Source organism: Capra hircus, chromosome 12, assembly GCF_001704415.2.
Source record: "Capra hircus breed San Clemente chromosome 12, ASM170441v1, whole genome shotgun sequence".
Lineage (NCBI taxonomy): Eukaryota > Metazoa > Chordata > Mammalia > Artiodactyla > Bovidae > Capra > Capra hircus.
The window spans coordinates 60505279-60524041 of record NC_030819.1 but is presented as its reverse complement, the minus strand read 5'-3'; the positions used below and the strand labels follow the sequence as shown (position 1 = coordinate 60524041).

The 18763-nt window shown below is 35.4% G+C and overlaps 1 protein-coding gene across 8 annotated transcripts in view; it reads right to left on the bottom strand.

Moving 5' to 3' along the window:
• The window catches only part of NBEA (neurobeachin), a 667995-nt gene that overhangs the window by 414591 nt on the left and 234641 nt on the right, over positions 1-18763 (bottom strand). For 7 of the 8 annotated variants that reach the window (XM_018056646.1, XM_018056650.1, XM_018056647.1 and 4 more), the window contains 2 exons: positions 11236-11674; positions 187-341 (listed from right to left, as the gene is read on the bottom strand). In XM_018056646.1, coding sequence (XP_017912135.1) covers positions 187-341; positions 11236-11674 — 594 coding nt within the window. The remainder of the gene's footprint in view (positions 1-186; positions 342-11235; positions 11675-18763) is intronic. The other variant, XM_018056648.1, reaches the window with a different exon arrangement.

The following is an 18763-nucleotide window of genomic DNA, read 5'->3' as shown; positions in this document are numbered from 1 at the left end:
GTGCCTAAAAAGTTTACCCTAGAATTACAAAATCTGAAAACATAAAGAATAATCTTCTTAAAGATTAAGATAATCTTAAAATGATCACAGTATTTTAATTTTTAAGATCAAATAAGCAGAAAAAATGAAGATACAGGAAACAGAAAGAAAAAGATGAAGTATCACAAAAATAGATAAGGACAATACCTGTTGTATTAATCATACTTTTTGGTGTAGCTCCAGTGGCAGCAAATATATTAGAGGTACTGCCTGTTGGCAGTCCACTTCCAGCAGCAGTGGCTCCTACAGTGGTTACAGCTAAACTACCTGGAGGTGGCTTCTTAACAGGGACCACAACACTCCTGCAAAGAAATGATGAAAAATAACATAATGTCTAAGATGAATTCTAATCTTGTATTGGCAGAGACATGTAATCAATATCAAATTATCTTTTAGAAAACATTGTTTTGATGTGGACCATTTTTTAAGTCTTTACTGAATTTGTTACAATATTGCTTCTCTTTTACATTTTGGTTTATGAGATCTTAGCTCCCTGAACAGGGATTGAACTTGCACCCTCTGCATTTGAAAGTGAAGTCTCAATCACTGGACCACCAGGGAAGTCCTATCATCACATTTTCTCCTCTTTCTTTTTCCTTTTTCTGACTGCAACTTCATTGGTGAAAAGAATATAGACATTAAGTATATACTGTAAAGTGTTAACTATTATCATTTATTTGGCAAATATTTACGTAGACTCTAGAATTTGGACACTTTTTAAAAAGATGACATGTGGTCTATAATCATGACCCTAGGAAAATGTGAAAAAGGTGTGCTCTAGTTAGAATATTTTTCATATATGCACATAGGGATTTTTTTGTAAATATACATATATAAAGTGTCCATTGTATCTCTATTACATTCTAAATGTGGAAAATAGTCATAAAAACATTTGAAAGCCAAATTCTGAACTTCTTCATAGTAAAGCTAAATATTAAGGCAAGGAATACAGAATAACAAAGTGGTTCAGTGGTAAGGAGTCTGCTTGCAATCCAGGAGACATGGGTTTGATCCCTGAGTTGGGAAGATCCCCTGGAGAAGGAAAAATACTCCAGTATTTTGCCTGAGAAACCCCGTGGACAGAGGAGATTGTAGGGTTATAGTTCATGAGGTCGCAAAAGAGGCAGACACGACTTAAGAGAATCAACAACAACAAACAATAAAATTAAACTTTATTTCCCTGAATAAAATTGAGTTGTTTTTCATAATAGGGAATAATGAAAGAGAAATGAGAGTATACACTGGACATTCGGTAAAAGATCTCTTTAGCTTTCAAACACTGACTTTGTGAGCTTAGGAGTTGAAAATATTCTCGTTTCTTTAGCATACTTAAATGAATTTCATTAAAAATTCTGAACTTAACATTTGTGTTAACCTTAAATAATAAATAGATGTGAACAGTCAACTTCAAAGATAAAGAAACTATTTCTTTAAAATAATAAATATTTTTACTTTCTTTCAGTAAAGCTTCATCTTTCTCAAAGTTCACAGTTCAGTTCAGTCGCTCAGTCGTGTCCGACTCTTTGCGACCCCATGAATTGCAGCACACCAGGCCTCCCTGTCCATCACCATCTCCCGGAGTTCACTCAGACTCACGTCCATCGAGTCCGTGATGCCATCCAGCCATCTCATCCTCGGTCGTCCCCTTCTCCTCCTGCCCCCAATCATCTCATCCTCTGACGTCCCCTTCTCCTCCTGCCCCCAGTCCCTCCCAGCATCACAGTCTTTTCCAATGAGTCAACTCTTCACATGAGGTGGCCAAAGTACTGGAGCTTCGCTTTAGCATCATTCCTTCCAAAGAAATCCCAGGGTTGATCTCCTTCAGAATGGACTGGTTGGATCTCCTTGCAGTCCCAAGGACTCTCTAGAGTCTTCTCCAACACGACAGTTCAAAAGCATCAATTCTTCGGCGCTCAGCCTTCTTCACAGTCCAACTCTCATATCTATACATGACCACTGGAAAAACCATAGCCTTGACTAGATGGGCCTTAGTCAGCAAAGTAATGTCTCTGCTTTTGAATATACTATCTAGGTTGGTCATAACTTTTCTTCCAAGGAATAAGCGTCGTTTAATTTCATGGCTGCAATCACCATCTGCAGTGATTTTGGAGCCCCCCAAAATAAAAGTCTGACACTGTTTCTACTGTTTCCCCATCTATTTCCCATGAAGTGATGGGACCAGATGCCATGATCTTCGTTTTCTGAATGTTGAGCTTTACGCAAACTTTTTCGCTCTCCTCTTTCACTTTCATCAAGAGGCTTTTTAGTTCCTCTTCACTTTCTGCCATAAGGTTGGTGTCATCTGCATATCTGAGGTTATTGATATTAATAAACACTTTCAAGCATTACTCACTCATTTATCTTGAAAGTAGATGTATGAGGTATTTTAAGTTCAAATATAATGCCTGAAAACAAGTGAATGTCAGCAAAAATATATCCAATTTAAATTAGGTCTTTTTAAAGTACTATCTCTGAGATGTTGTTTTAATTTTAGTTTTTGATGTACCAGGCCTTTAATTGAGGCATGAGGGCTGTCAGTTGTGGCATGAGGGGTCTAGTTCTCTGACAAGGGATTAAACCCAGGTCTCCACAATGCAAGCATGGAGTCTTAACCACTGGACCATCAGGGAAGTCCCTAAAATAGACCTTTTAAACTAGGTCTTTTAGATTGTAAAGACAAATTTAATTTTCTCATTAAAAAGCTCTATTTAAAGGAAACTGTATCAATGGCTCACTGACAAGTCTATGGTTTAAACTTCTTTAATACCAATAATTTTTAAAACAAAAATGACTTCATCAATGTAAAAAAATTTAAATTTATAAGGATTATTATTTTCAATTTCAGGGGCTTTTAAAATATTTTTATGACAATAGTAATTATAATGTTAGATAATTTTAACCTCTGCCCTCCCAAATTCTTCCATTAGCTCTTTCTAGATACTTTTTTCTTTTTTCCTTAATGGACAGAGTCAATTCATTAGACTCAACCTGTACTTTCAACTATCTTATTAAATTTCCAAAACCACACACTATGCTTTCAATCCCTTCACTGACCATTCCTGATTGAACACTTTAATTTATTTCACTGAGAGGTGGCGTGACATTATGGAGAGTGTATAGGATGTGGAGTTAGAAGATTAAGGCTTAACAACTAAATCACTTCAAGATATGTGATATTAAATTTCAGTTTTTCAGTAAAAATGGCAAGGCAAATATGACTTATTTCACGTATACCTGGATAAATTAAATGAGACTGTATTTAAAAGAACCGTGTCAAGTTAAGAGATGTCCATCAGCAGATGAATGGATAAGAAAGCTGTGGTACATATACACAATGGAGTATTACTCAGCCATTAAAAAGAATACAGTTGAATCAGTTCTAACGAGGTGGATGAAACTGGAGCCTATTACACAGAAAGAAGTAAGCCAGAAAGAAAAATACCAATACAGTCTATTAATACATATATATGGAATTTAGAAAGATGGTAACGATAACCCTGTATGTGAGACAGCAAAAGAGACACAGATGTATAGAACATTCTTTTGGACTCTGTGGGAGAGGGAGAGGGTGGGACGATTTGGGGGAATGGCACTGAAAAATGTATAATATCATATAAGAAACGAATCACCAGTCCAGGTTTGATACAGGATGCTTGGGGTTGGTGCACTGGGATGACCCGGAGGGATGGTATGGGGAGGGAGGTGGGAGGGGGGTTCAGGATGGGGAACACGTGTATGCCTGTGGCGGATTCATGTTGATGTGTGGCAGAACCAATACAACATTGTAAAGTAAAAAAAAATAATAATAATAAAAAAAGAGATGCCTTATGTTAATAATTGTTATCACTTTCTAAATTGAAATAATTCTCTGCCTATAAGATAAGGTATTTATTTACAATGATATACATAAAGATCAACAGAAAAAAAACCAAACTAATATTTTGGATTTATCATCAAAACTCTTCCCTAAACTTATAAACTATTTCATTGACTAGCTAGCAAGAAAACAAAATTATCAATCTTGATTTGAAAAGAAGTAAAACTATCATTTTTTCCCATAAATCTTTCATTAAAATTTCTATGGATAACATAAAGAAACACAAACTGATTGATAGTGCAATGAGGTGTATTTGTAAATGGTACAAAAAATATATATATATATATATATAGCCAAAGTTTCCTGATTAACTAATCATTACAAACTTCGTATAAACTCTCTATAACAAGGCATCTTGTCAAGAACTGAAGCTCTGAGATGTGTATTAAGAAAAATGAGTTATATGAATACGGGAAAAGAATTTCATCTTAACAACTTGTACTGATGGCTTATAAATAAATGCAAACAACATTAAATGTCTTCCTACTAAAAGAAAACTTCTGAAAATATCTGATTTAATATTAGCTGACATTAAAGCCTCCAGACACTTCACTGACAGCAAACTCAGCAGTATAGCAGTTACTACAACATGGGATATAAATTGAGTACACAGTGACTAGAAGCCTGGTTTTTAGTCTCAGACAGATCTGAGTTAGAATTCTACCTCTAAGGTATCAAGCAAGTAAATTCTTTAAGCCCCATTCTCCATACCTTTAAAATGAGACTCATAATAGTTTGTAGATTGTTACAAAGATAAAATTATATACTATTAACACATATCAAATGTTAAGCATTTTACCTGGAACACTATAAGTGGTCCAAAAAGCTTAGCTATCATTAGTACTGCTATGGCTCTCAAATGACACCACCCTTATGGGAAGAAGTGAAGAAGAACTTGATGAAAGTAAGAGGAGAGTGAAAAAGTTGGCTTAAAACATAACATTAAGAAAGCTAAGATCATGGCATCTGGTCCCATCACTTCATGGCAAATAGGTGGGGAAACAATGGAAACAGTGAGAGACTTTATTTTTCTGGGCTCCAGAATCACTGCAGATGGTGACTGCAGCCATGAAATTAAAAGATACTTGTCTAGGAAGAAAACCTAGACAGCATATTACAAAGCAGAGGCATTACTTTGCCAACAAAGGTCCATCTAGTCAAAACTATGGTTTTCCCAGTAATCATGTATGGATGTGAGAGACTATTAAGAAAGCTGAGTGCTGAAGAACTGATGCTTTTGAACTGTTGTGTTGGAGAAGACTCTTGAGAGTCCGTTGGACAGCAAGGAGATGCAACCAGTCCATCCTAAAGGAAATCAATCCTGAATATTCACTGGAAGGACTGATGCTGAAGCTGAAACTCCAATACTTTGGCAACCTAATGCGAAGAACTGACTCATCTGAAAAGACCCTGATGCTGGGAAAGACTGAAGGCGGGAAGAGAAAGAAATGACAGAGGATGAGATGGTTGGATATCATCACTGATTCGATGGATGTGAGTTTGAGTCAACTCCGGGAGTTGGTGATGGACAGGGAAGCCTGGTGTGCTGCAGTCTATGGGGTCGTAAAGAGTTGGACACGACTGAGCTACTGAACTGAACTGAACTGATGGCTCTCAAAAGTGCTGATGCAGTCTGGGTCTACCACAGCAACAGTCTCCAGAGTGAAAGAAGCAATAATCCTGATATATTCTGTGTCTGTTAGACCTCATAAAATCCTATGTGCAGTTTTAGACACCATATTTCAAGAATAACAACAAAACCATCATGTTTATAAAAGAATAGTTAGAATGACAGTAGATCTAGAACACAGGTTGTGTCGGTCAAGAAAGACTGAGAGTCTAGATAACTATAGTAAAAAGTCTTAAAGATCTTTAAAAAAAATCTTAAAGATCGCCATTAACTAGTTATGTGAATTTTGTAAAAAGGACACTATTTTATCCGCACAACTCAAGAACTGTCAAGTGTAAACTGAGATACTGAAGATAAGAAATGGCTTTTAAATAGTGACTTAATAAGACAAGTGGGTTTTATAATTGCTCATGGATTTTAATACAACTCCTTTCTTCTTTCCACTTGCTCCCTCTTTTCTGTAACACTTATTGAACAGCAAAAGGTTAAGGGAATACAACTACACTGCCAAGCCAGGGGATACAGAAGACAAGTTAAGACGGAACCCATGCCTTAGAGATACTTGAAAAAAAATACAAGAGACAAATAAATCAACTGTTCAACATATTTCAGTAACCACTCTGATTAGAGTTAGGCACAGGACCCTTCAGAAACATAAAGGATGAACATTATCAGGGGAGAGTAAGCTGAATCAAAAAGGATCAGTGGGATTCAGCTACGAAGAGAAAAGTTCAATAGTAAAAACTTCTTAAGGCAAAGATATCTGAAAAATCATAAGATTGAAGAACTGTAAATAGATCATTATAGCTGGTGAAAGGTGAGGACTTTCATTTCAAACTAAGAAGTTCATCTTTTATTGAATAATAACAAGATATTATTTAGAAATCTTCATGTGATTTACATTTAAGAAAAACATTTCTAGCATAAATGTGGAAGGTCCATTTGGTGGGCCAACACCTGGAAAATAGTGAGGCCAGCTGGAAGATAACAGAAGGAACACACTTCAGAGATGCCAAGAGCCTAAAGTGAGGTAATAGCTTTGAAAAAAGGCCTGCCAAATCTTTTCTGGGGTTCAGGTCTTTTAACCAAGTTAATAGTCATCTACTACTTTTTAAAACTAATTATAAAGCTATCTCATTTACTCCAGGATTTTCTTCCTTTATGGGGCTTTCTGGAAACAATGTATTAGTTTCCATGTTGGGAAACTGAGTCCCAGAGAACCAAAGAGAATAGATAAGGGTCACACAACTAATTATAAAGAGATCCACTACTAAGAGCCATTTCTCCTAATTTCTATATTATTACTCTTTTTCTAACAAGTTTTACTGACATTAGACATTTATCTTGAAAGAAAAAAAAATTCGAAAAAAAACTGTGTAGAAAAAATAATTATTTCTGATTTTAAGGTGATATTACAATTCACTGAAGCTCATTAGAAATTGCAAGTCTATCATTTTAATGATTTATTAATTGCTACTTTGTAAAATATTTAGAATACCAATAGAAAAATAGGATATATGAAAAACAACTATTTCATTAATTCACCCTTTAAAGAGAGATGCCTTTTTCAACTCATTGAACTGTCTGTGGAAATGTCAGGACAGAAAAAGGCAACAATATTGGGAAAATTAGAATACAACCATGCTGGGTCAAAACTGCATCATCTGGCAGCTGGCCTTAACTACTATAACCAGGGCACTTGGAACATAATAAAAGGTGGGATTTCAGTAGCTCGGTAACCTTGAAACTTTGAATTGTAATGGTTGGCAGAGTATTAATCAATCTAGATTACATTTACCTGCTCATCCTTTAAGTGATATGATCAAAATACTTTCTTAACAAAACATTAGAAAACTATAAACACAGAAACTGAAGTACTCAGTAGTAATTATAAGTTTTTGTATTCTTACATAATTCTAAGCTTGAAGAAATCAATGTAGGATTCCATCATTTCTACAAATTTTTTAAAATTTATCCTAAACTATCATTCTTAGCACTAATATTTAAAGCACTGATGTTAAAAAAGAACTACAGGGAAAATACTTAGACAAAGCCTATACTTGAAGTTTAGTAATATGAAGGCTATCTATACTGCTTTTTAGTCAAATAGTATTTACAAAATACTTTTTTTCCTCAAGAGATTTTCTTTTTCAGAGAATGAAACACTGGAAAGCAAGGATACTAAATGTTTGAGGGGAAAAATACAAACTACTTCACTTGATCATATCAAACCCAGTAATTCAAACATAAGCGGGTCTTTAAAATCAAAAGGGATGAAGTATACACCATAAGATCATTGTCTGTTAGTCAGAGAAGCAACACAATTGCAAGCTTTTGATGATAACCAAGATGAAAAACAATTTTTTGAAATATAATGACAGTTAAAATGTATGGAGACAAACATATTGTCCTCTGCCTTTTTTTTGGGTCTTTTGTCCAAACTAAGGGGGTGTCTCAAGAATCCCTGGGGAATTAAGACTGAGCTAAATCACAGATATATACACCAAATTCTCAGAAGATGAAAAGCATTTGGATATGCAGGATTAAATTTTAGTTTAAAAGATGTGGTAAAACGTAATGGATGGTTTTAGAGAAAACCATTCTCTCAATCTAAAAGTTACAGTTACTAATACATTAAAAAAAAAAACCACACAGCTCAGCTAGACTATTTTATAAACCATACATCTATACAGAAATCTATCAGAAGAAATAAAACTGTTGAGGAACTCTGCAACTAGAAGTTCTATTATGAGATTATTAAACTGTTCTCTTAGAAAAAAAACCGTAAGTATTTACTTCTGCTTCATAGTAATAGAACAGTAGGAAAGTTCTTATCATTTTGTTATCACACTTCCTCTACACATACGGTGTTCCCTCTACAGAATAGTACTAGTGGATGTCTAGCAGTTTCAGTGCTTTACAGTCATAAATATAAATTTGTTAGGGTCACTCAGTGAAATCAAAGACATATACTTCAATCTGCACAGATTATGTCTGGAGAAAATAAAAGAAACAGAATCAGTGCTTTCCATATATGCAGATGAGGATATTTATATGATGTTTCATAATACGACCTGATGGAAGATCTAATACTAAAGGAAAAAGGTTTAGTTAAGTCTAAATGTTTCTAAATTTTGATGTTACAATTTACCTAATAAAACTGATATTACAAACTTCAAAATACTGAAATTTGTCAAAATGTCATCCTAAGTGAAGAGAAACTCCTTATGAAAAATGTAATTGAATGTATGACTCATATATGACATCAGTTGTTCTGGGAAGTTATTCCCAAACTTACAATCTAGAGAAAATATAAAGAATGCTTCGCTAGCATGTTTTCCAAAGAACCAATAAAATATTGGCTAAATCAAGGATAATCCTAGGTGATTTCCACTGAGATTGTATAATATTATTATGTATGATTTAGTTACAAAGAAATGAGCAACTGAGTTTATAGCTATTTTCAACCGAAGATAAAAATGAAAAATACATTATTGGTAGAGAAGACCCAAGATAATTCTGTGTTTGAAACTAAAAGCATTCAGGATTTTGCATCTAAAGTCTGTCTTCTTGGATCCTATTTTCAAGGAACTCAACCTGATGCTAAAAGACATGTCATAACTTGAATTTCAGATTTTAGTGCTTCAGAAATATGTTTATATACTTCATAATGTAATTATAGCTACCTTAAGACAGATAACACTTTAAGGCAAATGGTAGCAATATATCACAAATATAATTGAAAAATGCAGATGTCCAGAAGCACTTGTGAGGATGATGTCTCTGAAAAGCTGCTCAAAGCTCCAGAGTTTGAAGTTAAATTTTTGATGTTGTCACTCTCAATCTATTGAATGGCTGACAGACAATCAAACCCGTCTGGCTGGCTGGCAGCTCATTTTGCTGGCAGGTGGCAAACAATTAGACACACCAATTTGTGCCTCCTGATGACATTAAAGCATGAAACTAAGTTGTATGCAGGGCCTAGTGATTTGTGTGAAAGCATTTCAAAAATAATACTCTTTGCCGTGGCAACTCATTTCAGACTGCCACCTCCCATTATGGCTTTGAGCAGTGAAGACGACAGACTTGAGTTACGTGCAGTGCAAGGCCGCTTCTGTTCAATCCGTCATCAGCGCCCCCTGAGACCTCAATCCCCTCCTTTCATCAGTATCACCTCATCATTTACATTTGATAGTACTTGAGCTACTGCATATATTAACTACACTGGAGACCCTTCTCCTAAAAAGAATTGGAATACGCTTTGTGCTCCACGATTTCATTTCTACTTATGCAATTTTGAATAATGACTGCACTCCCATTGCATTTTGCACAAATGCTACTAAGCACAAATGGAAAGTTCTATTTTTTGTAAAGCAATATCCTCAAAAGTGTAATAAATTTTGAGTGGCTAAGAATATGGGCACTCAGGTGACAGCTTTGTTAAGTTTTAATGAAAAAAATTGTCCTAACAATAATCCAAATTAGGAAAGAAATATTTTACCTAATCTTTATTTCATTGGATTCTCTTATATAAATCACAATATTTCTCTTTTTCTATTGCTTATATGTTAACAAAATTTAGATACAGAACTTTAAATGGAACATAAAACTTACAATCCCAAATTAAACTATTATAACAGTTATTTACAGATAGATTTATACATATATACAATTAAAAATACTCATGTGTTATGCTTATATAAATTCATAAACACACATACACATATCTCTTAGGAATGCAAACTAAACATGAAATGGCATAGGGAATATCCAAGGAACTATATGAATAAACTTCCAAACTGTTAAAAAAAGAAATAATTTCGTTTACCCCTGCTTTATTAGTTGTTCAAAAATGTCTGACACAACACATTTTATCTTATATGACACATATTTGCAAACATTTTATCTCCTTTAACTACTGTAAGTTCACAGAAAACAAAACTGATTCTATCTCTTTATATCTGACATGATGACTAATGTCATTTATATTTCACAATAGATTTTCAAAAAGTATCTACAGGACAATGGTTAAAATGTTTATAGGCAATTTTTAAATCCTATTTATGTATAAAAAATATAATGCACCCTAACTGAAAATGCCTTATTGCCACACCTCAACCCCTAAACTCAAAAAGTACTGGCTCTAATTTGGACAAAGCAGTTTGTCTATTTTAGAGAAAATAATATGGAATAGAAACTGCATTCTGACTGTATATTTATTTTGACATTACAGTTTAAGAAATATCTGATTTACTTAATTTTTTCTCTTTAAAACAAAAAACAATTACTTGTCAATTACCTCACATCTATGTATATAGCTATATACATACATGCACACATATTTATATATATGTATGTACATAATATAAACACACACATACATATAAAGTGACTTCTCCAATGTACAGTAGTCACTTGACGATAGGTCATAATCAGAATCTGTGTTACCCTATTTCCAACTCAATGTGTCATCCCCCATTTCATACTGAAGCCCCTTTTTTGAAACATATAATTAAAATGTCTGACTATGAGATCAGACAGTAGGTTGACCTATCACTTTGATAGTCTTTGTGGTAAGAATCTACAGTAATAAACATGTTTTCAAGATCTGCCTAATATTTTTAAATTAAACAGACACTAATTTTCCCTTTGTACACAGAGCCCTGTGAATAGTAAGTTCAGTACCTACCTGTCAAAGGAATGAAACTGCATAGGAAGAATAGCTTGCGCTTCTCTCTTCAACGCTGGGTCTGGGTATGGGATAGGCTCAGGGCCACATTCTGCAATTTCGACTGGGGCGGCCACAAGACTTTTCAGTATTTCCTTGACATTGATGCCTTTGGTTTGACTAATGCTAGATATGGATGGTGCAGACTTCAATATTTCACTGGGGTTCTCGGTCAGGCTTTCCTGTGACTTTTTCACTTCATTTGACAAAGTGGATAACAGTTCACTCATAGCATCAGGGCCTGTGCTAGTCTCTAATTCTGCCCCATTCAGGATGTTAGCCACTTGCTCCTCTCCAATTCCTGAATCGGTATGAGGAATGGAACTTTCTAGATGAATATCCTCACCAGGGGTTGGTGTTTCTTTTTCCTTTACAGTGTCCGGGAATGCAGCAGGTGTTTCTATAATGATAGAAATCAGTTTAAACAAAATGCTTCACAAATGAAAACCCACTGTTATTAATAAAATATACTCACAGAAGAGAAAAGAAAACCTGTAAGAAGCAAAAACTCTGCTAAATGAGTGTGCGTTAACAACACAACTTGGTTAAAACGTATCACCTATATACACCTGTTATTTTATTCAGTAAGCATCAATAGAGCCCTGTTTCTTTTATAATCATCTGGCATGTCAAAAGTGATACTTTTATAAATATGGGGAAATAGTTCCTACTATAATTTCTTATAACAGCTTATAAATAATTATATTAAGCTCCCTTTTATCCTTTGTCAGCTACCAATCATGCAAGATAAATTATACTCCTTTTATATTTTCCTTAAAATATGAAGCCATTTTTTTTGGTATTTCAATAACCAGTAATGAAATAACAAATTGAAAATTTTAAACTAAAGGTAATTTTTAAAAATTATGTGTAATACATAAAATTCTAAAGAGTTAGTTGCAAAAAGCATGTCAAATGATTAGTTCAAAAAGATAAATGCTTTAATAATAGAATAGTGAGCCTTGAGAATTTAACCTATATGTGCCTTTAAGAACAATTATTTTGGAATATTCATGATGATTCTCTATGAATAAACATAAATTTCAATATGTGGAAATTGAATCACAAATATATATGTATGAAAACATATATAGTATTACCAATTAAAATAGATTAAAAAAACATCTTTTAAAATGTTAAATCCTTATCAAATCTCATTATACAAAGGCTACTATAATAAAATATGACCAAATTCTAAATGATGACCTTGAAAAATTTATCTAATCTAGTATAATGGCCAGAATTTCCTGGTGGTCTAGTGGCTAAGATTCTACACTCCCAATCCTGGGGACCTGGGAACAATACTTGGTTAGGGAACTATACAGATCCCACATCCTGCGAAAAAAAAAAGGATCCTGAGTGCCACAACTAAAGATCCTGCACGATACAAAGACTGAAGAGATCTGGGGTGGCAACTGAGATCCAGCGCCATCAAATAACAGCTTCCCAGGTGGCTCAGAGTTAAAGAATCTGCCTGCCTATGCAGGAGACATGGGCTCAATCCCAGGATCAGGAAGATCCCCTGGAGGAGGACTGGCAATCTACTCCAGTATTCTTGTCTGGAGAATCCGATGGACAGAGGAGCCTGGCGGGCTATATAGTCCATGGGTCCAGAGAGTTGGACACACCTGAGCATGCACACACAGTCAAATAAATATTTTTTAAAAAGTATCATGGAAATAGTAACAGTATTTAACTTAATAAAGTCATGCTGAAGCAGAAAATAAGATACATATGTAGATTACTTGCAGTTCATGCATAAAATAGATATTTAGTAAATGGCAGCTATTTGTATTACTTTAATGACTAACAGTTATTCTTTATAAAACAAGAAGGGCAAACTAAACTATTTTGATGATCTCTTTGAAATTAACATTTTAAGTTCTATAAAACTAACCTTAGGTGTTTTGCTGCTCTTATTTGTTTAGAATTTTATTGGACAAAGAACTTAAAAATACACATCTCTTACAAGTCCATGATATACTGTAATTTTCCTCATATTTATGAAATAGCTTTTAGTTTTGCTTGTTTGCTTAGGCAAGGGCTTTAATACAACTTTGTAGAATATGATAGTATTAAAACACTGGATGAACAACATGAAAGACAGGTTGTTCTTAGCTGTTCTCAAGGTTAAAACTTAAGTGCATAAAGTATTTTTAAGAAGTCAGAAAATTTCTGTAGTATTTTTGGCAAAGCAGTAGAGAAGGAAAAAGGTAAGAGGTAAACATAACAATTTCACATTTTTAAATAAAACCTTGCAACAGAAGATTAAGACAAAGTAGAAAAACTACATTAGGAATAAGAAGGACAATAAAGAATAAAGATGCTTCTGGAGTATCGAGCTAAAAAAAAAAATAGGGGTATCTCACTAACCAAAAAAGCACATGAAAAAGAAGCAAGTTGTTCAGGAAGATAATGAATTAAATTTTGAATGAATTGAGTCTGCAGAATCTCTGGGACATTTATATCTGGAAGTCAAGAAAACTATAGCCATGTATTTGGGGATCATTCCACCAGAGGTGGTAACTGAAACTTTGAAAACTGTTGAAATTACCTAGGAATATAGAATGAGAAGGTGGTTAAGCCAGTTATTTCCACTCTTACAGAAACTATTGAATTTACTAAATTTATGTTTAATCTATAGACTATACATTCATGTAGAGAAACCAGTTACAGTAAAAAAAATCAGGATGGAATTAAATAGCAGTAGTGACATTCCTTGGAGAAGGAAATGGCAACCCACTCCAGTGTTCTTGCCTGGAGAGTCCCAGGGATGGGGGAGCCTGGTTGGCTGCCGTCTATGGGGTCGCACAGAGTCGGACACGACTGAAGCGACTTAGCAGCAGCAGCAGCAGTGACATTCCTATACTAGTACAACAGAGAATGTAAACACAGAAATAACACAGAACTCTAACAACAAAATATCACAGCGGAACAGCTACTAGCCTGGGCTAAATTTTCTTACAGAGCTCAGCTGCTACAAGGCATTCAGTTAAGGATAGAACTTAGTCTAAATTTAGCTCATTTATAGATTTGGTCTACAGGTTTGGTTTTACCCTAAACATGTTTCAGAATCTTATGATATGTTTCACATTAAGAGCTAGACAAAAAAGTAAACTTTTCAACTCAGGCTAAAATATAAGCATTCTGTTAGCATATAAAATATCTAAGAACATAAAATCTTTGATTTGAGTTCATAAAGTATCATATAAAAAGATTTTTTCTGCTTTCTATAGAGCTTTTTGCTTTTCTGTTCAATAGACTCTCTCACTAGACAATTAAAATTAATAACTCAGTAGATTGATACATAGACCTTCAATGTAAATCTTGACTTCCTGATTATAAAACAATTAAAAGTTTATTAAATTTGAATATTAAAATATTTTCAGATGATGCATCAAAATATTATTGTTGTCCAGTCACTCAGTCATGTCCAACTCTTTGCTACCCCATGGAATGCAGCACACCAGGCCTCCCTGTCTATCACCAACTTCTGGAGTTTACCCAGACCATTGAGTCAGTGATGCCATCCAACCATCTCATCCTCTGTCGTCCCCTTCTCCTCCTGCCTTCAATCTTTCCCAGCATCAGGGTCTTTTCCAATGAGTCAGTTCTTGGCATCAGATGGCCAAAGTATTGGAGTTTCAGCTTCAACATCAGTCCTTCTGATGAATATTCAGGATTGATTTCCTTTAGGATGGACTGTTTGATTTCCTTGCAGTCCAAGGGACTCTCAAGAGTCTTCTCCAACACCACAGTTCAAAAGCATCAATTCTTTGGCGTTCAGCTTTCTTTATAGTCCAACTCTAACAACCATACATGACTACTGGAAAAACCATAGCCTTGACTAGATGGACCTTTGTTGGCAAAGCAATGTCTCTGCTTTTTAATGTGCTGTATAAGTTGGTCAAAGCTTTTCTTCCGAGGAGCGAGCAGTCTTTTAATTTCATGGCTGCCGTCACCATATACAGTGATATTGGAGCCCAAGAAAAGAAAGTTTCTCACTGTTTCCATTGTTTCCCTACCTATTTGCCATGAAGAAATGGGACCAGATTCCGTGATCTTAGTTTTTTGAATGTTGAATTTTAAGCCAGGTTTTTCACTCTCCTCTTTCACTTTCATCAAGAGCTTTAGTCCCTTTTCACTTTCTGCCATAAGAGTTGTGTCATCTGCATATCTGAGGTTATTGGCATCCCTCCCAGCAATCCTGATTCCACCTTGTGCTTCATCCAGCCTGGCATCTGGCATGATGTACTCTGCATATAAGTTAAATAAGTGTGGTGACAGTATACAGCCTTGACGGACTCCTTTCCCAATTTGGGACCAGTCCATTGTTCCATGTCCAGTTCTAACTGTTGCTTCTTGACCTGCATGCAGATTTCTCAGGAGGTAAGTAAGGTGGTCTTGCATTCTCATCTCTTTAAGAACTGTCTATAGTTTGTTGTGATCCTACAGTCAAAGGCTTTAGCATAGTCAATGAAGCAGAAGTAGATGCTTCTCTGATATTCTCTTGCTTTTTCTATTATCCAACAGATGCTGGGGATTTGATATCTGGTTTTTCTGCCTTTTCTAAATCCGGCTTGAACATCTGGAAGTTCTAGGGTCTTGTACTATTGAAGCCTAGCTTGGAGAATTTTGAGCATTACTTTGTCAGCATGTGAAATGAGTGCAATTGTGCAGTATTTGAACATTTCTTGGCAGTGCCCTTCTTTGGGCTGGAATGAAATTGACATTTTGCAGTCCTGTGGTCACTGCTGAGTTTTCCAAATTTGCTGGTATATTGAGTACAGCACTTTCACAGCATCATCTTTAAGGATTTGATATAGCTCAACTGGAGTTCCATCACCTGTACTAGTGTTGTTCGTAGTTATGCTTCCTACGGCCCACTTGACTTTGAATTCCAGGATGTCTGGTTCTAGGTGAGTGATCACACCATCGTGGTTATCTGGACCAAGACTATTTTGTACAGTTCTTCTGTGTACTCTTGCCACCTCTTCGTAATATCTTCTGCTTCTGTTAGGTCCATACCATATCAAAATATTTACACAATGATAAAAATCTTAATTTTATTTTTACTGTAAATGATAAAAGAATTATTTCAAAAAGATGCAGTAATTTAGATATTTCATAAGAATTCTATTTAAATACATAAATTTTGTAAAGCATACTTTGTGATGATATTCATGCAGAAATGAAAATAAACAATAGTGAAAACTTTTATAATAATAACTGCAAATAGAAAACAGGTCAGGCATGCATGCTAAGTCACTTCAATCGTGTCTGACTCTTTGTGACCTCATGGACTAAAGCCAGCCGGGCCCTTCTGTCCATGGGATTCTGGAGTGGGCTGCATTCCCTTCTCAGGGGATCTTCCTGATTCAGGGACTGAACCCGTGTTTCTCTACTCTCCTGCATTAACAAGCTGGTTCTTTATCACTAGTGCCACCCATAGGTCAGTATTCAGAAAACCTACCTTAATTTCTCGTTATTCATTAACCTTTTACAGAACATGCTCTCAGAAGATAGCATAAACTTCAGCTTAAAATCCACATTTCCAAAATGATTCTTTCCACACTATGGTACGTTGAGAATTTAACCCAAGTGATTTCAATAGAAGCCACACTTGAGCAGCACACAAAGTATAAATGATTGCACCTGTGCAAGCTGTATTACTGACAGGAGACTTGTAATTTGTCAGTAGTTCTCAACAGTTTCTATAGCAATAGGCCATGTCAGTACACAAAGGAGAAACATTCCCAGCCTAAGTGATCTTAACCTTGTCAGAAAAAGCAGTTACGTGCCAGATGCTTCCTTTTCAAACTGTCTTTCATTGACTTCCACTGAACCTAGTGAGTTCATCTAATGCATTTTGGAAAATATGGGGTTAAGCTCAGCAAAATGACATACTTTCTACATGGTGACCTCATTTGTCATATTCCTTCCTCCAAAAAAATTTCTTGTTTTACAGTGATTTATGAAGCGTTTCAATGTTTCTTACCTTTTCAGTTACTCAAATTGCTATTTTCCAAACAACCTTAAAAGTAATAACATGAAACAAAAATACAGCTTCTTGTTAGTACAGCACTAAAAATTACATTAATTATTTGCTTTTCATATAGCAATATGAAGTAAACTATTCACATTCGAGTAATTTAAAATGAACTAAAACTCTGTATGTAACTAACTTGGATCTTTTACTATATTAAATGCAAATTAGGTAAACTGCTTCCATTGTGTAATTGTAAGGGATATTATCTAGGTCATACATAAACAGTCCAGCGGTTTTCCCTACTTTCTTCAATTTAAGTCTGAATTTTGCAATAAGGAGTTCATGATCTGAGCCACAGTCAGCTCCTGGTCTTGTTTTTGCTGACTGTATAGAGCTGCTCCATCTTTGGCTCCAAAGAATATAATTAATCTGATTTCGGTATTGACCACCTGGTGATGTCCACGTGTAGAGTCTTCTCTTGTGTTGTTCGATGAGGGTGTTTGCTATGACCAGTGTATTCTCTTGACAAAACTGTTACCCTTGCCCTGCTTCATTTTGTACTCCAAGGACAAATTTGCCTGTCACTCCAGGTATCTCTTGACTTTCTACTTTTGCATTCCAGTCCCCTATAATGAAAAGGACATCTTTTTTGGTTGTTAGTTTTAGAAAGTCTTTTGGGTCTTCATAGAACTGTTCAACTTCAGCTTCTTTCAGCATGACTGGTTGGGGCACAGACTTGGACTAGTATGATACTGAATGGTTTGCCTTGGAAACAAACAGAGACCATTCTGTTGTTTTCGAGCTTGCACCCAAGAACTGCATGTCAGACTCTTCTGTTGTCTGCGAGGGCTACTCCATTGTTTCTAAGGGATTCTTGTCCACAGTAGTAGATAAAATAGTCACCTGAGTTAAATTTGCCCATTCCAGTCTATTGTAGTTCACTGATTCCTTTACTTCCATCACCAGTCACATCTACAACTGGGCGTTGTTTTTCCTTTGTCTCTGTCTCTTCATTCTTTCTGAAGTTATTTCTCCACTCTTATCCAGGAGCATATTGGGCACCTACTGAGCTGGGGAGCTCATCTTTCAGTGTCATATCTTTTTGCCATTCATATGGTTCATGGGATTCTCAAGACAAGAATACTGAAGTGGTTTGTCATTCCCTTCTTTAGTGGACCACATTTTGTTAGAACTCTCCTCCATGATGCATCTGTCTTGAGTGTGGCTGTACAGGGCATGGTTCATAATTTCATCGAGCTAGACAAGGCTGTGGTCCATGTGAACAGTTTGATTAATTTTCTGTGATTGTGGTTTTCAATCTGTCTGTCCTCTGAGGGATAAGGATAAGAGGCTTAAGAAGTTTCCTGATGGGAGAGACTGACTGTGGGGGAAACTGGGTCTTGTTCTGATGGGCGGGGCCACGCTCAGTAAATCTTTTATTCAATTTTCTGTTGATGGGCTGGACTATGTTCCCTCCCTGTTGTCTGACCTGAGGCCAAA